This window comes from Acaromyces ingoldii (assembly GCF_003144295.1).
Source record: "Acaromyces ingoldii strain MCA 4198 unplaced genomic scaffold FA10scaffold_3, whole genome shotgun sequence".
NCBI lineage: Eukaryota > Fungi > Basidiomycota > Exobasidiomycetes > Exobasidiales > Cryptobasidiaceae > Acaromyces > Acaromyces ingoldii.
In genome coordinates this window covers 2,028,231-2,048,880 of record NW_020290249.1, presented here as the reverse complement: position 1 = coordinate 2,048,880, position 20,650 = coordinate 2,028,231, and the positions used below count along the sequence as shown (strand labels likewise).

Genomic DNA, 20,650 nt, shown 5'->3' with positions numbered 1-20,650 from the left:
CTGACGAAACCCGGCAAGCGCTGGTGGAAATGCTGGTACTAGAAAGTGCATGTTTTGTCGTGGTACTTCGCCTAACATTCGTGCTTAGCAGGCAGTGAGAAAATGGCCGATTTTCACGCATATGGGCCCCGGCTGCTCGATGTGAATACTGATACGGTTGAAGGATCCCTATACGGCGAGCCTGAAGTGTGACCTTGCCCTACTGTAAAAGTGCTTCCGAAGGAGAAGCGCAGCGGCGTAGTGTGATGTTTCTGGCAGTTCTGTAGTCCAGGTCAATTGGCACTAGCTTGTCAACTAAGACAGTTCTCGACAGTCAAGAAGGATAACAGTTCTGTAACTATTCGTAATAGAGGGTTATATTAGAGGGTTATTGATGGTAGAAGACAAGTAGTAAAAAGAAAGCACGTGTAGATCCAGCCGACCTTTGCGAGAAAAGGCATTGGAAGGCCTCATAAGCGTTGGTGCCCGTGCCTGGCCAGGTGGGGGAGTAAGTAGCCAGTGTAGATTGATTGTTCATTGGTATTGGCTGCTGCGTGGAGGGTCCGATAAAAATGCGCTCTGAAGATAATTGATGCATGCCGTCTTGCCGGTCAGCTTTTTCTGAAGAACATGATATAGTTCGGAGAACCTGCCCACTACCTTGCACACTACTACTACTCTTCATCTCTGATCCTTGCACCACTCAAAAGGAGAGTAGCTGTAGAAGTGTTAAAGGGTGTGTCAACAGGCGAATCAAGCAACTCTCTATGTCGGTCAGCGTTGCGACTACGACCGGCGGATGAGCAACGGGATCATGGAATCCAACGGGGGGTCCCCCTGAAGACAGCGCAAGGAAGGAGAGAATAAATTTGCCGACAGGGAAGGAGAGAATGCTCAAGTGATCGAATATAAATGAAATTTCAAAAACGATCGCGCTTGGGGAACTATTTTTTGTCCCTTTTTTTCGGGCGTCTGGTCTGAGCTGCTTGTGTGTCTGTCAAGGTCAGTCTGTCTTGCTTCCTGCCTATACCTGCTGTCGACGGGGCTGGTGGGAAGTGTTTTTTTTTTCAGCCTTCCTTCTTACTACACGCGCTGTCCGCGCAATCCCGAGGCCGCTCACACCCCAGTCGACCTCCGTCGGCGTCTATCGATCCAATCCTCTTGCACGTCAGGGCACACCGGTGGGAATCGTTGCCAAGTGACATAATCGTATAGAGAGGAAGAGAGTCGAGGAGATTCGAGTAGGGAGGGAGAGCGAAGGTAGGGTGCAAGACCGAGATCCTGCCCTTCTAGAGGCTCATAGTTACGGGCTCCCCCGTTCAGGTCTCGTCGTCCCGGGATCGTCGAATGAAACCGTCGGTGGTCTTGCCAGGCGTCGTCATCCCGCCGGACACCGCCTTTGACTAGGCAACCTTGCTCTGCGAGAGACTTAGACTTTGATCAAAAGCTAGGTGAGTCTTTGACCCGCGCGCCGGTGAAGAGAGTTGGCTCGCGCAACCATGATGGTGGACAGCCGAAAGGGTATATTGGCTGTTGCAGATCCTCTGAGTTAATCTCAGCAGCCCTCTGCAAGAAGAGGAAGAGGTGAGAAAGAAGGCGGGCTCGCGCGGTGTTTGTCTGCGCCGCCGCCGCTCTCTTTTTCTCTCCTCTTCTTTTCGTCGCTTTCTCCGCCCAGCGCCGCTCCTTGGGTTACCTCTCTTCCCCTCTACCTCTTGTCTTGACAACGACGTGCACTCTTGCTGACCAGTCTGCCATACACAATGTCGTTTCACGACCGCAGACGCCTCCAGCCAAGAGCGAGGACGAGCTACCCCAACGAAGGATTTCGGACTGCAGCAGCAGCTGCCCAATCAGCACGACCTCTTCCAGCGCCACTTCCACAACGGGGCTCAACTGGATCACCGTGGGTGCCAGGTCACCTTGTCCATTGCGAGACAGTACCCTCCAACAAGGTGCCCTCACCGAGGATGAGTGCTAGCTCGTCGACGGGCGGCGGTGTTGCCATCCTGGCTCCCCCAATGGTTGCACATGGAGGCCCGTTGGAGCACATATCGCTCCCTGCAAGAAACGAGTACGCCCATCTCAGAGACTCCTTCTCCTCGACAGACCCGCGAAGCAGACCGCCGGCGCGAACGAGGGCACCACCGACGTCGAATAGCTTCATATCCGATGTCTGGGCCAGCACGAGCAGCAGCGCCACGAGTTCCTCTTTCAGCGTAGATCAATCGATCCAGAGCCCGCGAAGAATTGCTGGACAAGGACCGAGCGGATCATCCTCTTGTTCATCCTCCTCTTCCTCATCCTCACGGAAAGGAACGATGACGCCGGTGTGGAACGAGCTCAGCGGTGGGGACTCTGTTGGCGCTGGTGGTGGATTTTCAGGATCTGAAAGTGGATGGACAAGAATCAATGCAGCCTCTTCGGGCATGGGTGGCCCATCTGACAACGGAATCGAAGATGGCGGCATGGGCAATGGCTCCGGAGCAGGCAGAGGAGGAGGAGGCGAGGGCGGTCCCGATGGCGATGGTGGCGATGATGATCGGGCTACCAAAGACAAGGCAAAGAAGGCCAATCCTCTCGTCGACCTGATCGAGACGGAGACGGCATACGTAAGCGAGCTGGGCAAGATCATCAAAAAGGTGGCAGGAGCATGGAGTCGGTCCAACTTTCCTCCTCCGGAGCTCGACACGATGTTTCGAAACGTAGAGTCGATCTACCGCGTCAACCGCTCGTTTCTCAGATCTCTCAAGGAAATTGGTCCGAACCCTTCGTCGCCCCGTGCGCTGGGAGACTTGCTGATGCGCTGGATCGATGACCTAGAGACGCCGTACACGCGCTACTGCGAGAACTACTTCACCGACTTTGACACCTGGGCCACGGTCCAGAGTAATGCTAAACTCCCGCCACTGCTCCAACAAATCTCTGAGAGCGAAGACGGTTTGCCAATCGTCTACTCGGACAAGAAGCGTCAAGCTGGAAGCGTGTGGACCTTGGATCAGCTCTTTGCGCTGCCGCAAACCCGGCTCAAGTACTACAAAAAGCTATATGCACGACTACTCAAGAGCACTCAGCCGGGTCGAAGCGATCACAGGCTCCTTGTGGCTGCCAATGAGAAGCTCGACGAGCTATTGGAGCTGTCCAAGAGACGAATCGCCACGTCTATCCTTGACGACGGATCCATTCTTCGATCAAGTACTCGTGCGAGCGCCGAAAGCTCAGCTGGCGATACGAGCAACACTCTAGAGTGAGTAATTTGTTTTCGGAAACTCACGTAGCAATCGTGTCAGGGAATTTGCCGACTGACGGTTTGCATTTCACAACGACAGCAGTGCACCAGCGCAGCGTGCCTCTTCGGCAACGTCTGCTGCGTCTGGAGAAGCGCATCATACCCCGCAGCCTACAATAAAGGACAGCAGCCCACCTTTTCAGGCCACGGTACAAGCTCCGACCCCCCTCGTCAAGGTACCTGAGCCTTCGCCCAACGGTCGTCTCCCATCTTCTCACGACAGCGCTCTGGAGCCGACCGACAATCTCGAATACCGCCTCGACACTGCAAGGACACTCGACATCTTCTCGATGCAGCCAAAGGTGAGTGTCGCGAGCTTGTTTCCTTGATGTCCTTCTGCTCACGGCTTGCTACAGAAATGCCAGTTACGAATGAACCCTCCGACGCTGCCATTCACACGAGAGTTGCGAAAATCGGCCGACGTCGTCATCTACTTCACTCCAACGAGCACAGGCAATGAATTGGTGCTGCGAAGGGCCCATATTTTCCTCCTCACCGATCTCTTCCTCATCTGCGAGCGAAAAACGCCGAGCGAACGGGCAGGAGGAACCACAAAGGCTGACCTTTGGCTTCTCTACCCACCATTGGCCGGCAAGCATCTGCGTGTCACAGATGCCGGGGGCGGGCAAGGAAATGTCCTCTCAGTTCTCGTACTGAAGAAGGAGACGCTCATTATCCACACCGAGTCGCGACAAGCAAAGGAAGATTGGATCTACCAGTTTGCCGAATGTCAAAAGTTTGCCAACAACCTCGGGCTTAAGCTCAAGACAGGCAGCGACGCGCCTCAGGATCAAAGCAATCCTCTGTCGCCCGGCCCTCAGGCGACACCATCGCTCTCGCCAGCCATCTCCGTTACACCTTCGTCACGAGAGAGCGACTCGATCCGCGATGGCAGCATCATCAACGGCCTTCCCCCCGTCATGTCCCCACATTCGTCCATGTCGTCGAGCCTGGCTCGAGACAATTCCTTCAATTCATTTGTCAACAAGCCCGACGGACACCAATCCAACGGCAACGGTCATATCAACAGCTATCCTAATGGCTCTTCGCCGGACCCTCGGATGCGGACAATGGCGGCAAGCCCATCACCTATGTCGCCGACCATGATGTCTTCGCCGATGACGGGGTCAGGACCTGGATATGGACCAGGATCCTATGGAAGACCTTCTCCACCCCTTGGACCAGGGCGTCCGGGTCAATTCCGACCTGGCTTTGTGACGCCATGGCCCAGCGGCATCGGGAGTACCAACAAGGCTTCTTTGCCTCCTCGGCCCGGCATGAATGATTCTCCGCCATCGCGACCCATGTCTCCTCCTGGACAGCCGCCCAGCAGCAACAAGGGCAACGCGGGAAGACCATGGCCGCCGTTACCTCCTCCTAATGCCATGCACGCACACAGCGGTCGCCCTCCTCAGAGGCCGCCGCCTAGTCAAACTGACTTTCTCCACGAAGGCCCCCGTGGCGCCAATAGACGTCCGTCCGCCCCCAATCTGAGGGGAGCGAGCGAGTCTGGCCACAACGGCATTCACAACGGCGGCAACAATGGCGGCCCTTACCGGTCCAGGTCAGCGTCAAGCGAGCACAGCGGGCCACCGAAGCTCCCTTCCGACTTTCTCAAACAACCAGGGGCCCGGCCCAAAGATCAAGAGTACAGCCCGCCTTCTAGCCCGACACAGACGCGAAGAGGGCCGAAATCTTCGCAGGTGGCTGCCCAGATGCGGTGTCGACTGTACCTCAAGCAGTCACATGCCCAGTGGAAGTCTCTGGGCAATGCCCGGCTGAAGCTCTACCATCTAATGCCCGACGATGTCAAGCAGCTCGTCGTCGAAAACGACAAGAAGCCAGACCCCTTGATTTCTTCGATCATTCTCCCCGACGGAGTGGAGAGGGTGGGCAAGGTGGGCGTGGCCATTGAGCTGAGCGACAATGGCCAGCGAACGGGCATCATTTACATGATCCACCTCCGGAGCGAAGAGAGCGCAGTCGCTCTCTTTGGTCAGCTTCTCGAGGGGTCCGATCGTTCCGTCATTGGCACCTTGTCGTAGCTCCTGGCCCCCGCCTTGGACTTCTCTCCCTTTGGGTTCATCTCTTCCCCCTCCCACCTCTTCTCCCTCGTTTCCTCGGGACATTTCCTTAGTTCTAGATGAGCTGTCGTTTCCATCTCTGTCACTCAAATCTGTTTGGCTCACACTCTCTCCCATATATCTTGACGTTCTGATGAAACAGTCATCGCGAGTCACCCATCTTAAAAGTATCTGGATCATTTGCTCCCTCGTCTTTCGTCAATTCCAACGCAGTCTTGCCTTTCCCCTTACCTCCGTTCCCTTGCCGTCTTCGCGTGGTCACAGGGCCGCCTACGGCAATGTGCAAAGATAAAAATGTGGGATGGGGCGTTGCCCGGTGGGAGCATTTGCAAAAGGTTGATGCGCTGAAGTGAATTGCAGGTTGAATCGGGTCCGTGAGTATAGAACGGAAAAGGAGCAAGCAGAGGAGTAGAGCAGGACAAGTGACGCTCAGACGAGGGCAGTGACACAGCCGAAGAGGGCGCTGGAGTAGAAGAGCCAGGAGGCTGCCTGGAAGACGGCCGAGCTTGCTCCACTCGTCGAGTCACGGCTGTTGGATGAGCTGCCTGCATTTTGCGTGGTTTGGGATGACGAGAGCGTCGAGGCGTCCGAGGTCGCCGAAGAAGTGGCCGTCCGCATAGACGTCGATGCAGAGGAAGAGGCCGAGGAAGACTCCTGCTCCGACGACGACGACGAAGCGTTTGTGGAAGAATCAGACGAAGAAGAGTCGGAGGACGAGCTGGTGCTGACCAGCTTTCCGTTGCCCCAAGGAATGGCCTCGCCCGTGGGCTGCTTGGCCTCCGGAGGGTCTTCCAGCTTGCCGCTCGGACTCGCGATACCGAATCTAGTAGTCCAGGCCGGGTTTGCGCCGTCGCTATCGGTGAATTGGTAAAAGTCTGTCCATCCACAACGTCCCCGTCAGGTCGCTGATTCTGCATGGACGGGAGCGGACTCACAGATGGCAGAGTAGGGGTCGACTTCTGGGCAGGTCCACTTGTATGACGTCACGCTCGAGTCGGTGCCATCGATACTGGAGGCGACATTTGTGAGCTTCTTCATGTTCTGATTGGCACCAGTCATGACTGAAGGGTGCCAGGTTCCATCAGCGTGAAATCTACAAGTAGGATGATGGTGAGAGCGGGGAAGGCTCACGATCAATTGTCATCTTAGACCACTTGCTGTCCGTCCCAGGCACCCATTGCATCGTGCAATCCGAGCCAGCTATCTCGTAACATCATCAGCCAGCCTGTTGAGTACTGCGTTAGGCGTCGTCGAATGGGACTCACACTTGAAGACATCACCGGGACCTGGCGCCGTGGGCGTGACATCAGCGGCCCTCTTCTCCAGCGAGGCGACAGGGCCCTTCGAGGCGCCAACCAAGCTTGACACGACCAGGCCTCCTCCAAGGGCAAGCGCAAGACGTTTAGTCAGCTGCATCCTGGTGGCTTGCTTCGCGTGAGGTAAAAGGGTCAGGAACGAAGAAGGAACGAAGAGGTTGAGGTAAAGGTAGAGATCGTCTCGGAGAACAGTAAGAGTGGGGAAAAAGGAGTGTGATGGACGATCTCTGACGAAGAGAAGGAGACAAGAGCGAGCTGCTAGAAGTAGCAGTGTGGGTGATGGACGTTGAAGAGAACTAGACTGGGAGGGGAAGGAGCGAAAGGGGAAAGGGGAGGCATGCAGTCGTCTCAACTCCGCAGCCTCATGTTGCCGGAATATAGGCAAAGTTCTTTTCAAATACCAAAGTACGGCCACAGCGACGATGTTTGTCGTGCAGAAAGGACCATTCTCTCTCTGTGTTTGTTGTTCGACCCCCTTATTTTAGCGGTAAAGGAAGGAAAGAAGGAATTGCACACGACTTTCATTGGTTCCAGGTCCATTTTCAAAATTGAGGCCTTTGATCTGTTGCTCATGACTTTATTTTCGGTCCTCGGAATGAGAGGCTAGAAGTGCTTGACACACGAGAACTTCGTTGGCTGACTCCATCAGCTCAATGGGTGCTACTAGGTTCCGCGTTCGTGCCAATGCTATGTCTGGCTTCCCTCGAAACCATCCATCATCTCGATATCGTCCGCTTCTTCTGGCTTCTTACCTGTTTGCACTGAGGGTCCATCGAGGGCCAAGAGCGGCGGGCTGGCCAAGAGCATTGAGGAGGAGGACGAGGCATGGGCGCCCCCCGGTGCACTTCTCGCTCCCACCTTTTCGCCAGTGGCCAGTGGCACCGAAGCGTTGCCGTCCCCCAAAGGGATTCTCCTTGGCCAGAGCGCGCTGCTATCGAATTGTGCAGTACCAGAGATTGAGGAAGCAGTCAATCGACGAGCCAGGGAAGGGCTTGTGCTGCTGTTCTTGAATGTCTTGCGCACAGAGCTCATCGGTCGAAGCACTTCGGGCGACGTCGAAAAGGACAGGAGCAGCTCGGCATCCCGCTGCTGAGGTTTTCCCATCTCTTTCATTGTCGCGACGTCTGTTGTGATGGGCGTCAAAGAAGAGGCCGGTGTTGCCAACAATTTCAACGCTTCCTGGGCCTGTGTGCTTCGCGCAGACGAAGGCCGAGACGAGGATGGCGGAGCGCCGCCACTGAAGGCAAGAGCTGGTGCGGGAAGCATCTGCCAATGAGAAGGGCTCTTGGTAATAGAGCTGGCCCTTGTCGAAGTGGATGTGCCGGCATTGTTAGCACTCAGTGCGCTCGTTGCAGCTGGTGATGTGGACGAAGACGTAAGTGGAGACGATGACGAGGCCGCAGAGGAAATATTCATGTGATGCAGGGCCACCGACGAATTCCTGCGCTCTGGTGATGTGGAAAGATCACTTTTCCCTGGGTGCGCATTTGACCTTAGGATGGGGCTTTCTGCGCTTAGGCTCATCATGGGCGACGTCAAGCTGGTGTATGCCGAGGCTGACGAGGAACAGGCACCCGAGAACATAGGCGACTCGGCGCTGAGGCTCATGACAGCAGGGGATGTCCTCATGTCTTCGCTCGAGCCGGAAGAGGCGGCTGATCGCCTCCTATGAACATCGTTTTGACCATGCACGTCGGCCCTTACTGCGCCGACCACTTTGCGGCGTAGATTGGGTCGGTTCTGGTGCTCTTTGCCCTCCTCGACCTTTGTTCGAATACCTTGCCATTCAGCCATTTCCAAGCCACCGTCTGAGCCCGATCCCTCGTCCTCATCTGCATCACCCTCTTCGTCCACCTCCTCCTCCTCCACTGGCTCTTGATCCTGGTCCACGTCCTTGTCTTCCGCCCTTTTGATCCTCGCGGGTCGTTGCCCGGTTTCGAGCTCCTCGATGCGTGCTTGCAACTCGTAGATGTAGTCGATGGCATGAGTCAGGACCTCAAGCTTGTGCAGACCAAGCTCCTCTTCTTTTGGGCCGTCAGACGCCGATGTCGCCTTTTTCCGATTGCGTTTCCTCTTTCCCCTCGCGCCACCGACTAACGAAGCCGCCCTGGCCGAAATCTCACCGGCTGCAATCCTGCGCCACTCCTCTTCCTCTTCCCTGCGCTGACGTTTGCGTTCCTCAACTTCGGCGGCACAGGCCGGCACAATGACGCGAAGCGTGACCAGTCGATCGTTGATCTTTTCCCGTCTCCGACGTTCGATTTGACTGTGGGTGGCCCGTCGCTTCGAGTCACGTCCAGGCTTCTTTGTAGGCGCGGGGGCGGTTGGGCCACTTGCGCTCGCTGCGACGGTCGTTGCGGACGATGTGGCCACAGAAGCTGCCTTTGCAGCCGACAATCGACCGCTAGTCTTGGCTACCTGCGCCGCAGCTTTTCCTTTCGGGACCAAGGCCGCTTCCAGCGCCGTCATTCGGCCTTTCAAAGACGTCAGATGACGGGGTAAGCTTTCCACAACGATGACGTGGGCCTTTGACGTTTTGAAGGCTGGACTATGCTCCGATATCCACTTTGTCACTTCGTTCGCGAGCGTCTTGGCCCCTGTCCCCTGAGGATGGCTAGTGGTAGTGACGGGCACGATGAACGCCACCGGCTTCAGCTTGGCCACCGCCGCTGCTGCCGCACCGTCTTGAGGCAGAGGAGGCTCAACGAGCGCACAAGCTTGCACACGAGGGTGCGAGGTTAGGAGATCCTGTGCCTCGGCAAAGTCAGACGTCGAACAGCTTGTGCTGGAAAGGATGTGAAGGCAGCCCTTGTAGTCGAGCGTGGCTGATTCGGAAAGTGTTGAGAGCGGTGTGAACTCATCATCATGAACCAAGTTGAAGGTCCTAGTACTGTGCTTACCCATATCGCCGACTTCAGTGTAACCTGGCGCTTGACTGGGTTGCGGATGCGACATCGTCATCATTGTCGGACCAGACATGACGATAGTGCGCCCTTCTTTTGAACCTTGCGCGACGAGCGTTGGGCTCGGAGAGTACGAAGCAAGGCCCAAGACGACATAGCCTGGCATGAGCAGCGTATCCGATCGCGCTACCCTTGTCAGGTGTGTCAGCCCCGTGCTCTCCTTGGGTGCATAAGCTATACGCGCATGTGTGAGAAGAGAAGAAGTGTGTGTAGATGTAAGTTCCGCCGGTCGAGAGGAAGTATTACGTGTGCTGACGCACCATTGAGAAGGGACAGCCCAGGTTTCAATGCCATCAGAGCATTCTGTACATTCTGCCCTGCGCCAGGTTGGATGATGACCAGACACCTTAGCGACTCTTGGATGGGACGCTTGATCACCCTAGTTGCCGCCGTGAAGCCATCGGTGAAAAGAGCATCGACGGGAAGGCCATGAAGATCCTCACCAGGTCCTGCGATGAGCACTGGACGGCCTTGCCAGATCGGCAGCAAATAGGACAATGTCAGACCGGCAGCATCGTCAAGGGGCATCTGCACCATCGTGATCTCGTTCCCAGTCGGTCCACCTCGTACGACGCTGCTCCCGCCCACGCTGCTGGTTCCCTCTCCAAGAAGCGCATGTCGATGCAGCAGGAGAAGGTGCTCGGTCGAAAGGATCCCCGCAATCACTTGAGCGTGGCTAGCGCGCATCACCTGTACGGCGCTATTCGAATCTTCTCGCAGTACCAACATGGCCGTCCAGTGGTACACTTCTTGACCCTGTAGCGACAATCGGCATTGATCCAGCTCGCTCCAGCTACTCGGGCCCCTTCGTCGAACTTCAATATCGGTCAGTGTGGCACATTGGGACGAGATGGAGGACGATAGAGGTTCCTCGCGACCCATGAGCACTACGTGTTTGGGCGGTAGGCCAGATTCGCAAAGGCCTGCGACAAATCTGGGAGGAGCAAAGGCTAACAGCGGTCGAACAGCATCGAGCCGACGAGCTTCCATTGAGAAAGAGAGAGAGAGAGGGTCTGAGCTCGAATGTGATTCGCCATTGATCGACTCTTTCAGACGGTGACACCCACCTAGCGACAATTTGTCCAAGTCCAAGTCCGAGATCGAGATCGAGTCCGATTCCGACTCCACCACGCACACGGTCATGCCAAGTCTCGAGCAGGCCAAGAGAGCGATAATGGAATCCAGCCGATCGCTGCCCTGAGCTTGTTTGTCCAGAAGAATAAGGGCTCTCGGCATTGCATCTTCCATCCGCCGCGATGCAGCAGCTACCCTTCTTGCCGTGCCGAGCACCTCACGAAGCTTCAGCCGAGCATCGCTCCACAGGCCCAAAGACACATCATCTACTCTCTGGCGCAATTCGAGCAGCGACAAGCCTCCGTACTGCGACGAGGCGGAGCTGCGGCACGACAACGACGATGGCGAAGAGGTAGACGGCGATGCGGAAAGGGCATGAAGCAAGAGAGGCGCATCGTGTCTGATGACCCTCGTCGGCGGAAAGTGCTCGAAGAGAAAGGTGTAGAGGTCACTGGGTGTCCCGGCCCTCGATCAGCACAGATTCCACGGCCAAGTAGAGGAAAGGGATCGGCCGAGGGCAACTCACACGTCGGGCACCGTCATAGCCACCATTGGGTGCAGCCACCGGTCAGGCAAGGAGCGGAGAAGAGGGGTTTAGGGACAAGGAAGATGGACAGATGAGATTTCATAACTAGAGTGAAAGGTGAGACGCTCACGGTCAAGTCAGTGCAGTCGTGCATATCTGCGCACGACCTCGCCCAATTTTTTTTCTCACAGGCCGCAAGGCCAGACGGGCAGGGGGGCGTGGTCGTGTGACGAGCGAACGTGCGTGTCGAAAAAGTCTAAAGATTTCGTCGAATCGCCTTTTCGCCCCCTCGGCTTCCATTAGCCACGCGAGCCAAGCTGTGCAGGCCTGCCCGTCCGCAATGCTTCACTGTGCACTACTACCTATCTCCGCCTTGCATCTGCTGCTCAGACAATAATTATGACTCTATAGTATTGATGTAGACGCCTCATCAACCCCATTGGAAATGCATTCTCCTCCCACCACCGCCGCCACCGCCGCCCTGCTGGAAGAAGAATTGAGATCCGTCGCCCCCTGGACCGCCCTGCTGGAAGAATTGCGCAAATGGGTGGCCGCCGGCAGCGCCTTGGGAGAAGGGATTGCCGTACCCGCCCTGATGGCCACCCATGGGATCGTTTGGGTCGTCGCCTTGGTCGAAGCGGGCCTTCAGCTCAGCGTCATTGAGGACGCCAAAGGCCTCATTGATCTCTGCCATCTTTTCTGGCTTGCCGCCTTTATCCGGGTGGTGCTCCCGGGCCATTTTTCTGTACGCTTTTTTGATCGTCTGCTCGTCTGCGTCCCTCGAGACGCCCAGGACCTTGTAATAGTCCTTGGTCTTGCTGATCTTGAGCCTCTGCTGCGCCTTTTGCAATCGCGCATGGATCGATCGATTCGTCTTGCCAGACTGCTCAAACGCCCTGCTAAGATCGCGCACCGCCTCCTCGTATCGCTCTGCCGCAAGATGCTCTTCGGCCTTGGCGACGAGCCCGTGTAAATTATCCGGGTCCCTTTCCGACGCCTTTTCGCAGTAGGGCATGGCCTTCTTTAGCTCATCGAGCTCTAAGTGAGCCTGGCAGTGCATCTCATTGAGCTCGTGGAGCAGCGCACTCTGCTTGAGAGGCTCTTTGAGCCCACTGGGAAGCACTCTGGCCTCGACATCGTCCTTGATGGCCCCTTCAATCTGTTGGTATATGCTCGGCTGGCCAACCTTGGGCCCCTTGAGTGAGCCTATCACGGCTCTCCAGCTGCCGCCCTCTTGGAAGTTCTGCGCTTTTTGCAGCGCCTTGTTGAAATTCTTGATACGCCGATGGGCCTTTGCGCAGCGCCTGTTGTCTGGGTCCGAGCCAAGACACGTCTTGAGATGTGACAGCCCAGCGTCTCGGTATTGCGAGTCACGATCGCCGAAGATAAAGTAGGAGAGCGAAGAGAGTCGAAGATATAGATCCGTCGAGGGTGCGAGGTGTGCGATACGCCTACGCAAGAGAAAGTGAGGAAAATCAGATTTCATCTGATGCTTTGCGCAAGCGAAACTCACGTCCAATCTCCCACAGCATTCTCGACGTCGCCCTTTGCAAGGTAACAGTCGGCCCGCAGTCGTCTGGCTTCCAACAGGCTGGGTGATACTTCGAGCACCTGACTGGCGTATCTCAAGCAGTCATCCGCCCGTGCTGCGACGCTGCTATCGCTTGAAGCGTCGTTTCCCTTCTTCACGTTCTTTTCCAAGGACTCGTGCGCCGACTTGAGGCTCTTGAGATTCGAGAGGGCCGCGTCGATACTATTTGATAGCGTGGTCGCTTCCTCATCGCCCTTTTTGAGCTTCAGGTACTCTTTGGTCGACTTCTTTGCTGCGTCCAGGTCGCCATCTTTCGCAAACGTCTTTGCTTTTTGCAAGTGCGCTTGTGCAAACCTGGGGTTCAGCGTTAGAAGCTTGTCCAGGTCCGCAAGCGCCGAGGCCGTCCTGCCTGAGGAGAGGTAGGCAGTCGCTCGGCGGTAATACGACAGGTAGTTGCCCGGATCAACGGCGATCGCTGCATCGAACTTGGCAATGGCTTCGCCCATCCGGCCTGTCGTCAACGCCGCCGTTCCTTCCTTGAGGAGCTGCGACACCGAGGGTGTGTCGGTTGCATCAGAACCTCCGCCGGCGCCGCTACCACCGCCAGCGTCCTCGGCCGCAACGCAAGCCAAATTGAGGCACAGTGCCACGGTCAAGGCCACAGCCAGGACGATGACCAGTCGTCTCGAGCTATAGTACATAGTTGTTCCTTCCCAACGTCTCGAGGAAGGGCCTTGGGAAGAGAGAGGGTGAGACAGACGGACATCATACAGAGACAAGACGTGGAAGGTTAATTTGTCGGCCGAGATGCACGTGTATTTCTCCACATCGTTCTCCCACCACCTCGCGGAGGTGCCTTTGATGATACTGCCTCTTCTCCCTTCCCTCACCATTACCGTACAAGCCTCAGTCAGCGGGATGTCCCAATTGACTGGATGCTCGAGTGCCCGAAAAGAGATGAATAGGATGAAGGTTGAAGACAAGATTCGATCAGATGAAGGAATGCATCTTTAGCAATAGGTTACCCTGCTGACTCTGTGATAGTCAAGAAGCTGCTCGGCGCTGCCGTACACAACCTCGAGCTTTTGAGCACTATTGCCAAATTGTTAATGAGCAATCACTTGCCAAGAAGAATACAAAAACTTCAATGCTTCCACAACTCACAGTTCGGGAATAGAGTCGACTTGCTCCTCATACACTCTCTGTTCGGCCGCTTCTGCATTGAGCATGAGGCCCTCGTCCGGTAGTGACAAGGGCCCTTCGGGCTTCTTGCCTCGAGGCACGCCAACCTGTCCTCCTGCTCCGACATGATCCAAGAACCTGGCAACACGCTCGTGCATCGTCTCCAGACGCGATGCTAGGCCGCCGTAGCGGAGTTCGACGACTTCCCAGCCATTTGGCTTGTACACAGACATCCAGAGCTGGCGGTGGTAGTTGTGGAGTTGCCTGAGCGCCTTTCTTAGCTGGAACATGCGCGAGTCTGGTCCCCTTCCCGCCAGAGCAGCCAACTCGGGCCAGTCTTGGTCTACATAGGCTAAGTGAAGCCGAAGACGAAGGGCAGCTTTGAGGCTCAGCACCTTGGCCAATAGCTGTGGCATTCTCAGCCTCGCGTTGAAAGGGTGATCCAACAGGCTGCGAGGCGGCGACTCGACTTCGCCCGGTACCACGAGAGATTGTGTCGAAAGACGATCGTGGAGGTACGAGGCCAAGGTGGCATAGTGGAACTCCAAGTCGAGACCAGAGGCTTGTACGGTTGGCGAGACAAAGCCCAGGATGGGCTCTTCCCAAAGAAGCCACTTGGAAGTATTTGGAGCAAAGTGGATGCGATCGTCAATGCTCTGTGCCTCGGGATTGGTATCGTCAAGGCGAGAGGCCATGACAAAGTCGTCGAAATTGGCACCACAGATGCCATCAAAGGATGACTTGAGGCGAGGGATGTCGACCTCGCTGCCTCTCTCGTAGGCATGCTCTGCATAGTAGGACCAAGCGGGAAGCGAAGAAAAGAGATCGACCTCGTTTCCTTCGTCGCCCCAAATGGTGAGGAAAACCCTCGTCACGCCGCTTGACGGGGCCTTGCTTGCGTTCATGCTAGCTTTACATGTGGCAAATGTAAAGGGCAAGGCCGTCCAGAAGCGACTCCAGGTCCAGCTTCCAGCTGCCATCCACGGACTCTTTCTCCCCAGCTTCCAGTGGCTCTCGATTCGGTTCGCGTAGCTTTCCTTGGATGTATGGTCTGTTTAGTTTTAAGAGGGAGCGCAACCATGTGGTCAGTTTTCTGTCGTTGGAGGCATTTGTGCGTGCATGCGCTCCGAGTCTTTGCTCACAATAGTCCCAATAGACAAGGTCGAGATTGTCAGGAATCCCTTGGACGGACAGCGTGGGCTGCGCCGAGTCGTAGTAACCCAAAAGGGAATCGTTACGGGCATTGAGACAGAAGAGCATGTCGCTATTGGTGACGAAATTGAGTGCTTGACAATTACGGCGCTGTTACTGTCCGGATACGCTACTCACCTCCAGATGCATGGCTCCAGGCCAAGATCTAGACAGATGGCATTGACCCTGGAAAGATGATCAATGAAGATGCGAGTCGGCTCCTTGTAGTTGTGCTGTCCAAAGACGCTGTGATAGCGTCCATGTCCGAGTCCGTGCGTCTGCAAATTCGGTTCGTTCAGAACAATCTCGAAAAGGAGGAAATGGGAAGGGGGAAAAAGGGGGCGAAGAGTAGAGCGCGCTCACCTCGTCCATGCCCAAGTGGATCTTTTTAGAGCGGAAGGGGGCGGTCGCCGTTGAGATCATCTTGGAGATCATTGTATATGCTGCTTGGCAGGCGACAGGACATCGATGAGACGCTTTCTGCTTTCGAGACGACGTACTACGATGCAGTCTGACAAACACTCACTCTCTTGATGGTCGGCCAAGAGGACCTCGGACGTGTCTCGCAACGAGAGAAAGCGAGGCCACTGAAGCATCTGCCCAAGATGACCAAGTGTCTGAACTGTTGAGAAGAGACAGGAGGGAATTAGAGGTCCTGCACGACGATGGAGGCCATTGCCACCGATTTGACTCACTGCAAGGGATGACCTCGATGCCCAGTGAATGCGCGTAGTCGTCGATCTCTCGAAGCTCGGCCTGGGAGTAGCCTCCGCGAAGGTATCCAAAGAAGGGCTCTTCCTCAATTTTGTATGTATCTTCGGTGTACAGTTGCCTGTGGTACGGGGTCCGTAAATGTTGGTATGTACGCTTAGGAGAGCATTCTTAAGGGCACTCAACTCACAGCATGTTGTACCCCATCAGAGCTAGCTTCCTGCACAAGAACTTTACGCTCTCAACACGCATGACGCCATTGCGGCTGCAGTCGATCATCGTCCCCAGCGTCTGGAACTGGCATTTCTCGTGGATTGACAAGAGCCGCTTGACGGCAATGTCATCCATAACCCAGCGAGGCCCGTCTTCGTTGGAGGAGCGGACGAATGGGGTCCTCGATACGCCCAGGACATGACCGAGCCCGCGAAAAGCCTCGCAGGGTCTATTGTAGTAGACAGAGACAGTCACGGCCCCGTCTTGGTCCGAAGGTACTATCTGCAGATCCCTACAAGCCTGGGAAGTGTCCTGTCGGAAGCTGATGAATTCATGTCAAAATCAGACAGGAGGTGAATATGCGAAACACTTGTGCTCAAACTGCTCACACAACATTCCACCACCACTGGCCGGGGGAGGCGCTCTGCTTTGCTCGGGCAATCTGGGCTCCTTGCACAAAGGAGACGTTCCTCCTCGGCGCATAGGTGCACAGCTCCCTGACACCCAGCCTTATTGACTCAGGGACGTGATCCTCGGCGATTTGTATTTGGACGCCTTCATCGCCGCATCCTCCGTCGGCCTTTCTTCCTTGGTTGGCTGTCAACGAATCGCTTGCAGTGGGCAGCGGTGGTACCGCCGAGAGAACATCCCCCAGTCGTGGCTCTGACATAGGTGATGCTTTTGTTGCCGGCCGGTGACAAGTGGCAATGAAGAGCGTTCTGCGCACCGGCCTGTGTCTGATGTGTGCATGTGTGTGCGTGAGGACGCGTGTGGCCTGTGCTCCTGGCTATTTTTCCGGCCCTTCCCACATGGCTCCAGAATGCTGCAGAAACTAGTGCTTTTACTTTTCCCAGGTCCATTCTTCGCCGCCCAAGCTTGTCACTAGATCAGTAGCAGAGGCAGAAGTAGCAGTTGTAGTGTCAGCTAGCGGTGGGGCAAGGAACAAAGGCAACCATGTCAAAGAAGCCATTGGCCAGGCGGCGAAACACGGCGATCGGGTGGACCTATGCTGTACTGGGCTACGTGATTGCGCCCTTGTTCGCAGTGCTCCGGTCGCTGCTGTTTGCCGTCCTCAGCGTTGGACCCATCCCCCAGCACATTGGCATCATCATGGACGGCAATCGAAGATATGCGCGCACTCACCCTTCTGGTCCCATGCCCGTCGCACAGGGTCACATGTCGGGCTTCAATGCGCTTCGTACGGTGCTGGAGACGTGTCTCAAGCTCAAGGGGCTCCATACGGTGACAGTGTACGCCTTTGCCATCGACAACTTCAAGCGCGACAAGGACGAGGTCGAGGCCCTCATGACGCTCGCAAAGAGGAACCTCATCGAACTCGCAGGTCACGGCGAGGTTCTTGCTCGTCACTCTGTCCGGCTGCGCATGGTTGGGCGCCGAGAGCTGCTCCCCACCGACGTGCGACTGGCCGTGGAGAAGGTGGAGCGCATGACCAGCGGAAACCGTCGTGCGACGCTCAACGTCTGCATCCCATACTCGTCTCGTGACGAAGTGGCATTTGCCGTCGAGAAGAGCTGCCGAACGGGGCCTTGCTCACGCCGCGAGAGCAAGCAGACCGGCGTGGAGCAACTCGAGGAGAACATGATGTTGGCCCACTCGCCTCCCCTCGATATCTTAATCAGGACCAGCGGTGTTAATCGGCTGAGCGACTTCATGCTGTGGCAGGTGAGAAGAACAAGCCATTCGGGCTGGGCTGGGCGGCACAAGGGCAGGCGGAGGGAGGGGAGAAAGGCCGAGCCGAGCCGAGCTGAGCGGAGCGGAGATGAGCTGACCTGACCTCTTTCGAACGTTTGTCAATGCAGAGCACCGAAGCTCAGCTACAATTCACAAAGCGCTATTGGCCACTGTTTGGTCTCCGGGAGCTGGTCCCCATCATTCTCGATTACCAGCGAATGAAGTGGCGGCAGTGGCTCGAGGCGCAGCTGCTTGCTTGGCGGTGACAGGAGAAGGCAGGGTACCCAAAGTTACACACAAACGGCACACACGGCAAATCATGCACGAAAGCAAAAAAGAGGCGATGGAGAAGGGCGCAGGCAGGCGGAGAGGGCCGCGGTAAAGACGGCCGCGGCTCCAACTCGCACCGCCTTTCGGTCGCGATTCGGGCGACACTCATGGGCTTTGCTATGTCCGGTCGAGATCCTCTGTCGGGTTACGTCTGCTTGGCGTCGACTTCTCCGCCTTTCTGCGTGCCATTGGGCTGGCTGGCTGGCTGGCTGGCTGGCTGGCTGGCTGGCTGGATGACCGAAAGACCTCGGGAGGGAGGACATTATCGGAAAAAGGGAGGATGGGGACCTCTCTCTTCAACCCCCCTCTTCTTCCTTTGGTTCTCTTTTCTGCGAATATTTCGTTCTCCGTGCTACATTGGCGTCAGGGTCCCCTCTTTCTCTCGTCCGTATAAGAGAGAAATCTCCTTCGTCCTTCGCAAACACCCCTCTCCTCATTACAGCCAATCACCACCATCGCAGGACCCACTCCGTCTGCGATGCCCTGCCTAAATAACCTTGTCACCGTCCAGCTTCATCCTAAATATTGGACTGGTCAGGCAGTGCTGCCTCTACAGACCGATCCCGTCGCCTTCGAAGAGACCGCCGTGGCACCACGCCAGTGGGTAAGTTGAGCTTGAAAGGAGAGCAACGCGACAAGGAGAAGTGTTAGGAAGCAATCCCTTATTCTTCCCCTTCCCCCGCGGCAGTCTGTTCGTACCATTGCCTGGACCGGAGGAAGCAAATATGCCTTTTGCAGCATCGACTTCTCGAGCTTACTTCAGGCAAACCCAAGCTGCGACAAGATCATTATTTACCTCGAGGTTGATTATGGTGTGTGCCTTTCCTTCCCTATTCTCTTACTCTTTTGCTTTCCTCTTTCTCTTCTTTCCCTTCTTATAACATGCACATGACTCACGCTTGCCTTTTTGTGTGGACAGGTCCATCGGTTCGCAAAGCTTTCCTACGAACCCTGTCGGCGCGTACCCATCACCGCGTTTTCACTGCCACCTTTGGTCTGGCCGAGAAGGGTGGCGTTGTCAAGGTCCGACTGATTCCCGTCAATGATCTCAAATCGAAGCAAACAGTGAGTGTGACTTGTGCAGTACTGCGGGGCGCACTACCTGACTATGCAAGATTGCTTGCGCACGGCAGCATGTTCCCCCTCTCGTTTTGGTCTTCTACTACATTCACTCCCTAAGCATGGAGACTGGCCTCACAATTGGAAACCCTTGGCTGCCGACCAGCGACTCGTATCGCCGCCCGTCCGCGTGCGACGAAGAGATGGATGCGGCGAGCGCGAGGATGGGGGTAATAAATATACCCTCTGCGTCGCCTTACTTGACGACAGCGGAGGTGGCATCGAAAGACGCATGCAAGAGGAAGCCTCTTTCTGTCCAAGAACTCTTGGCGCCAGAGCCCAAACGTCGTCTGGATCGACATTGCCGCGAAAATGCTCGAAAGAATGCTTCAAAACCTATGGCGAGCGCAAAGCCTTCGACGATGGGGCTGGCACTTCAGAAACGAGTTCGAGTCATCTTGCCTGGTTCTCCACCTGTCTCAATGGTCGCGGCAGAGGAGCGATGGCGGCACCAGCTCCAGCGCGATCAGTTGGTCAAGAAGCTCGCGGTGTTGAACGGGTACCATCAGCACGTACTGATGACAAGATACTGTGGGTCGGAAAAACAGGCCGAAAGTACCGCGCAAATGACCTCCGTGCTGCTGCTGCGGCATCAGTCCACAGAATCGGCTCGCGACTGGTGTATCAAGCCGTATCATCGCTCTCAAAGTTGCACAAATTGCACGCGTGCAGTGCAAGGGTTTCTCGGCCGACCTGACTTTCAGACAGTAAGCTGCGGTTGGGATCGCCGCCCAGTAGTCTCGATGCACGCTGCCTCCAGAGCAGAGCCGGAGGTCAGGAAGACCACCGGTGCTCCCGTTGCTGGTCACGGCAACTCCAAAGTAGAGATGCATAGAGGCGGTTTCCATGATGATGGCGAGGACAAGGAAGGACACGGAGGGGAAACTTTCACATGACGAGGTCATTGCCTGCTCTGCAACCTTATCCGTACTGTACCATCCTTCTTGCAAATAACCCAAAGTAAATAGTGACAGCGACTCCAGCAACGCTTACAAGCTCAAGGTCGCAACAAAATTCAGCAGTCTTGTCAACGGCAAGAGAAAAGGGAGGGGAATAGCAAGCACATTTCAGCCCAAGTCCCACACAATCTTGGTGTGAGAATCAATGACCCTAGCATGTAGATGGCGAGGAGGGTGATGGCTTTGAAACGATACAGACTTTATATCTTTCCCCCTCCTCAAATCGTGTTGACGTCTTGAATAACAACATAAAGCATGTAGCTGTATATTGGTTCCTCATGTTGCGCTCGTCGTATCTCGAGAGCTTGCAGGCCATTTGTGGTAAGTATTCGTGGGCACTGACCAGGCCGAGTAGATTTACAAATGTGACTTCCGAATGTTCCATGCTTTGATGGGACGTTGTACTGTACTACTACTGTAGTGTGCACATACGGCAAAGGAGTTGACGTCGCTGGACACAGTGTGCTACACACCCCGCAGTAGCTCTATGGTAC

At 55.8% G+C, this 20,650-nt stretch overlaps 7 protein-coding genes across 7 annotated transcripts; 3 read left to right on the top strand and 4 right to left on the bottom strand.

The window, feature by feature from the left end:
• Window positions 1–2,191: 2,191 nt before the first annotated feature.
• FA10DRAFT_241489 (hypothetical protein) lies at window positions 2,192–5,404 on the top strand. The gene is made up of 4 exons (XM_025519248.1): window positions 2,192–3,223; window positions 3,309–3,567; window positions 3,622–4,070; window positions 4,296–5,404. The coding sequence occupies exons 1-4, from the start codon at window positions 2,298–2,300 to the stop codon at window positions 5,308–5,310; spliced, it is 2,649 nt and encodes an 882-aa protein (XP_025377831.1). The 5' UTR covers window positions 2,192–2,297; the 3' UTR covers window positions 5,311–5,404.
• A 50-nt stretch (window positions 5,405–5,454) lies between these two features.
• Window positions 5,455–7,165, bottom strand: FA10DRAFT_267081 (hypothetical protein). The gene is made up of 4 exons (XM_025521771.1): window positions 6,615–7,165; window positions 6,481–6,549; window positions 6,285–6,410; window positions 5,455–6,224 (listed from the first exon to the last, which is right to left on the bottom strand). The coding sequence occupies exons 1-4, from the start codon at window positions 6,763–6,765 to the stop codon at window positions 5,779–5,781; spliced, it is 792 nt and encodes a 263-aa protein (XP_025377830.1). The 5' UTR covers window positions 6,766–7,165; the 3' UTR covers window positions 5,455–5,778.
• On the bottom strand, window positions 7,165–11,456 carry FA10DRAFT_119381 (hypothetical protein). Its single transcript, XM_025517913.1, has 5 exons — window positions 11,229–11,456; window positions 10,696–11,153; window positions 9,889–10,611; window positions 9,566–9,802; window positions 7,165–9,490 (listed from the first exon to the last, which is right to left on the bottom strand). Exons 1-5 carry the CDS (start codon window positions 11,252–11,254, stop codon window positions 7,353–7,355), a joined length of 3,582 nt encoding a protein of 1,193 aa, XP_025377829.1. The 5' UTR covers window positions 11,255–11,456; the 3' UTR covers window positions 7,165–7,352.
• On the bottom strand, window positions 11,396–14,041 carry FA10DRAFT_119817 (TPR-like protein). Its single transcript, XM_025517914.1, has 3 exons — window positions 13,924–14,041; window positions 12,742–13,851; window positions 11,396–12,679 (listed from the first exon to the last, which is right to left on the bottom strand). Exons 2-3 carry the CDS (start codon window positions 13,650–13,652, stop codon window positions 11,659–11,661), a joined length of 1,932 nt encoding a protein of 643 aa, XP_025377828.1. The 5' UTR covers window positions 13,653–13,851; window positions 13,924–14,041; the 3' UTR covers window positions 11,396–11,658.
• Window positions 13,770–16,191, bottom strand: FA10DRAFT_260428 (glycoside hydrolase; the record flags this gene model as incomplete). Its single annotated transcript, XM_025520017.1, has 8 exons — window positions 13,770–13,851; window positions 13,924–14,992; window positions 15,084–15,205; window positions 15,271–15,410; window positions 15,496–15,575; window positions 15,659–15,754; window positions 15,828–15,964; window positions 16,034–16,191. The coding sequence occupies 8 exons, from the start codon at window positions 16,189–16,191 to the stop codon at window positions 13,770–13,772; spliced, it is 1,884 nt and encodes a 627-aa protein (XP_025377827.1).
• Window positions 16,192–17,220: 1,029 nt separating this feature from the next.
• On the top strand, window positions 17,221–18,080 carry FA10DRAFT_267077 (Di-trans-poly-cis-decaprenylcistransferase; the record flags this gene model as incomplete). Its single annotated transcript, XM_025521770.1, has 1 exon — window positions 17,221–18,080. A coding segment is annotated over exon 1 (613 nt), but the record flags the coding sequence as incomplete, so codon positions are not given.
• Window positions 18,081–18,556: 476 nt separating this feature from the next.
• On the top strand, window positions 18,557–20,639 carry FA10DRAFT_260426 (hypothetical protein; the record flags this gene model as incomplete). Its single annotated transcript, XM_025520016.1, has 8 exons — window positions 18,557–18,682; window positions 18,767–18,890; window positions 18,998–19,143; window positions 19,212–19,709; window positions 19,801–19,904; window positions 20,166–20,289; window positions 20,411–20,477; window positions 20,578–20,639. 8 exons carry the CDS (start codon window positions 18,557–18,559, stop codon window positions 20,637–20,639), a joined length of 1,251 nt encoding a protein of 416 aa, XP_025377825.1.
• Between the last annotated feature and the right edge of the window lie 11 nt (window positions 20,640–20,650).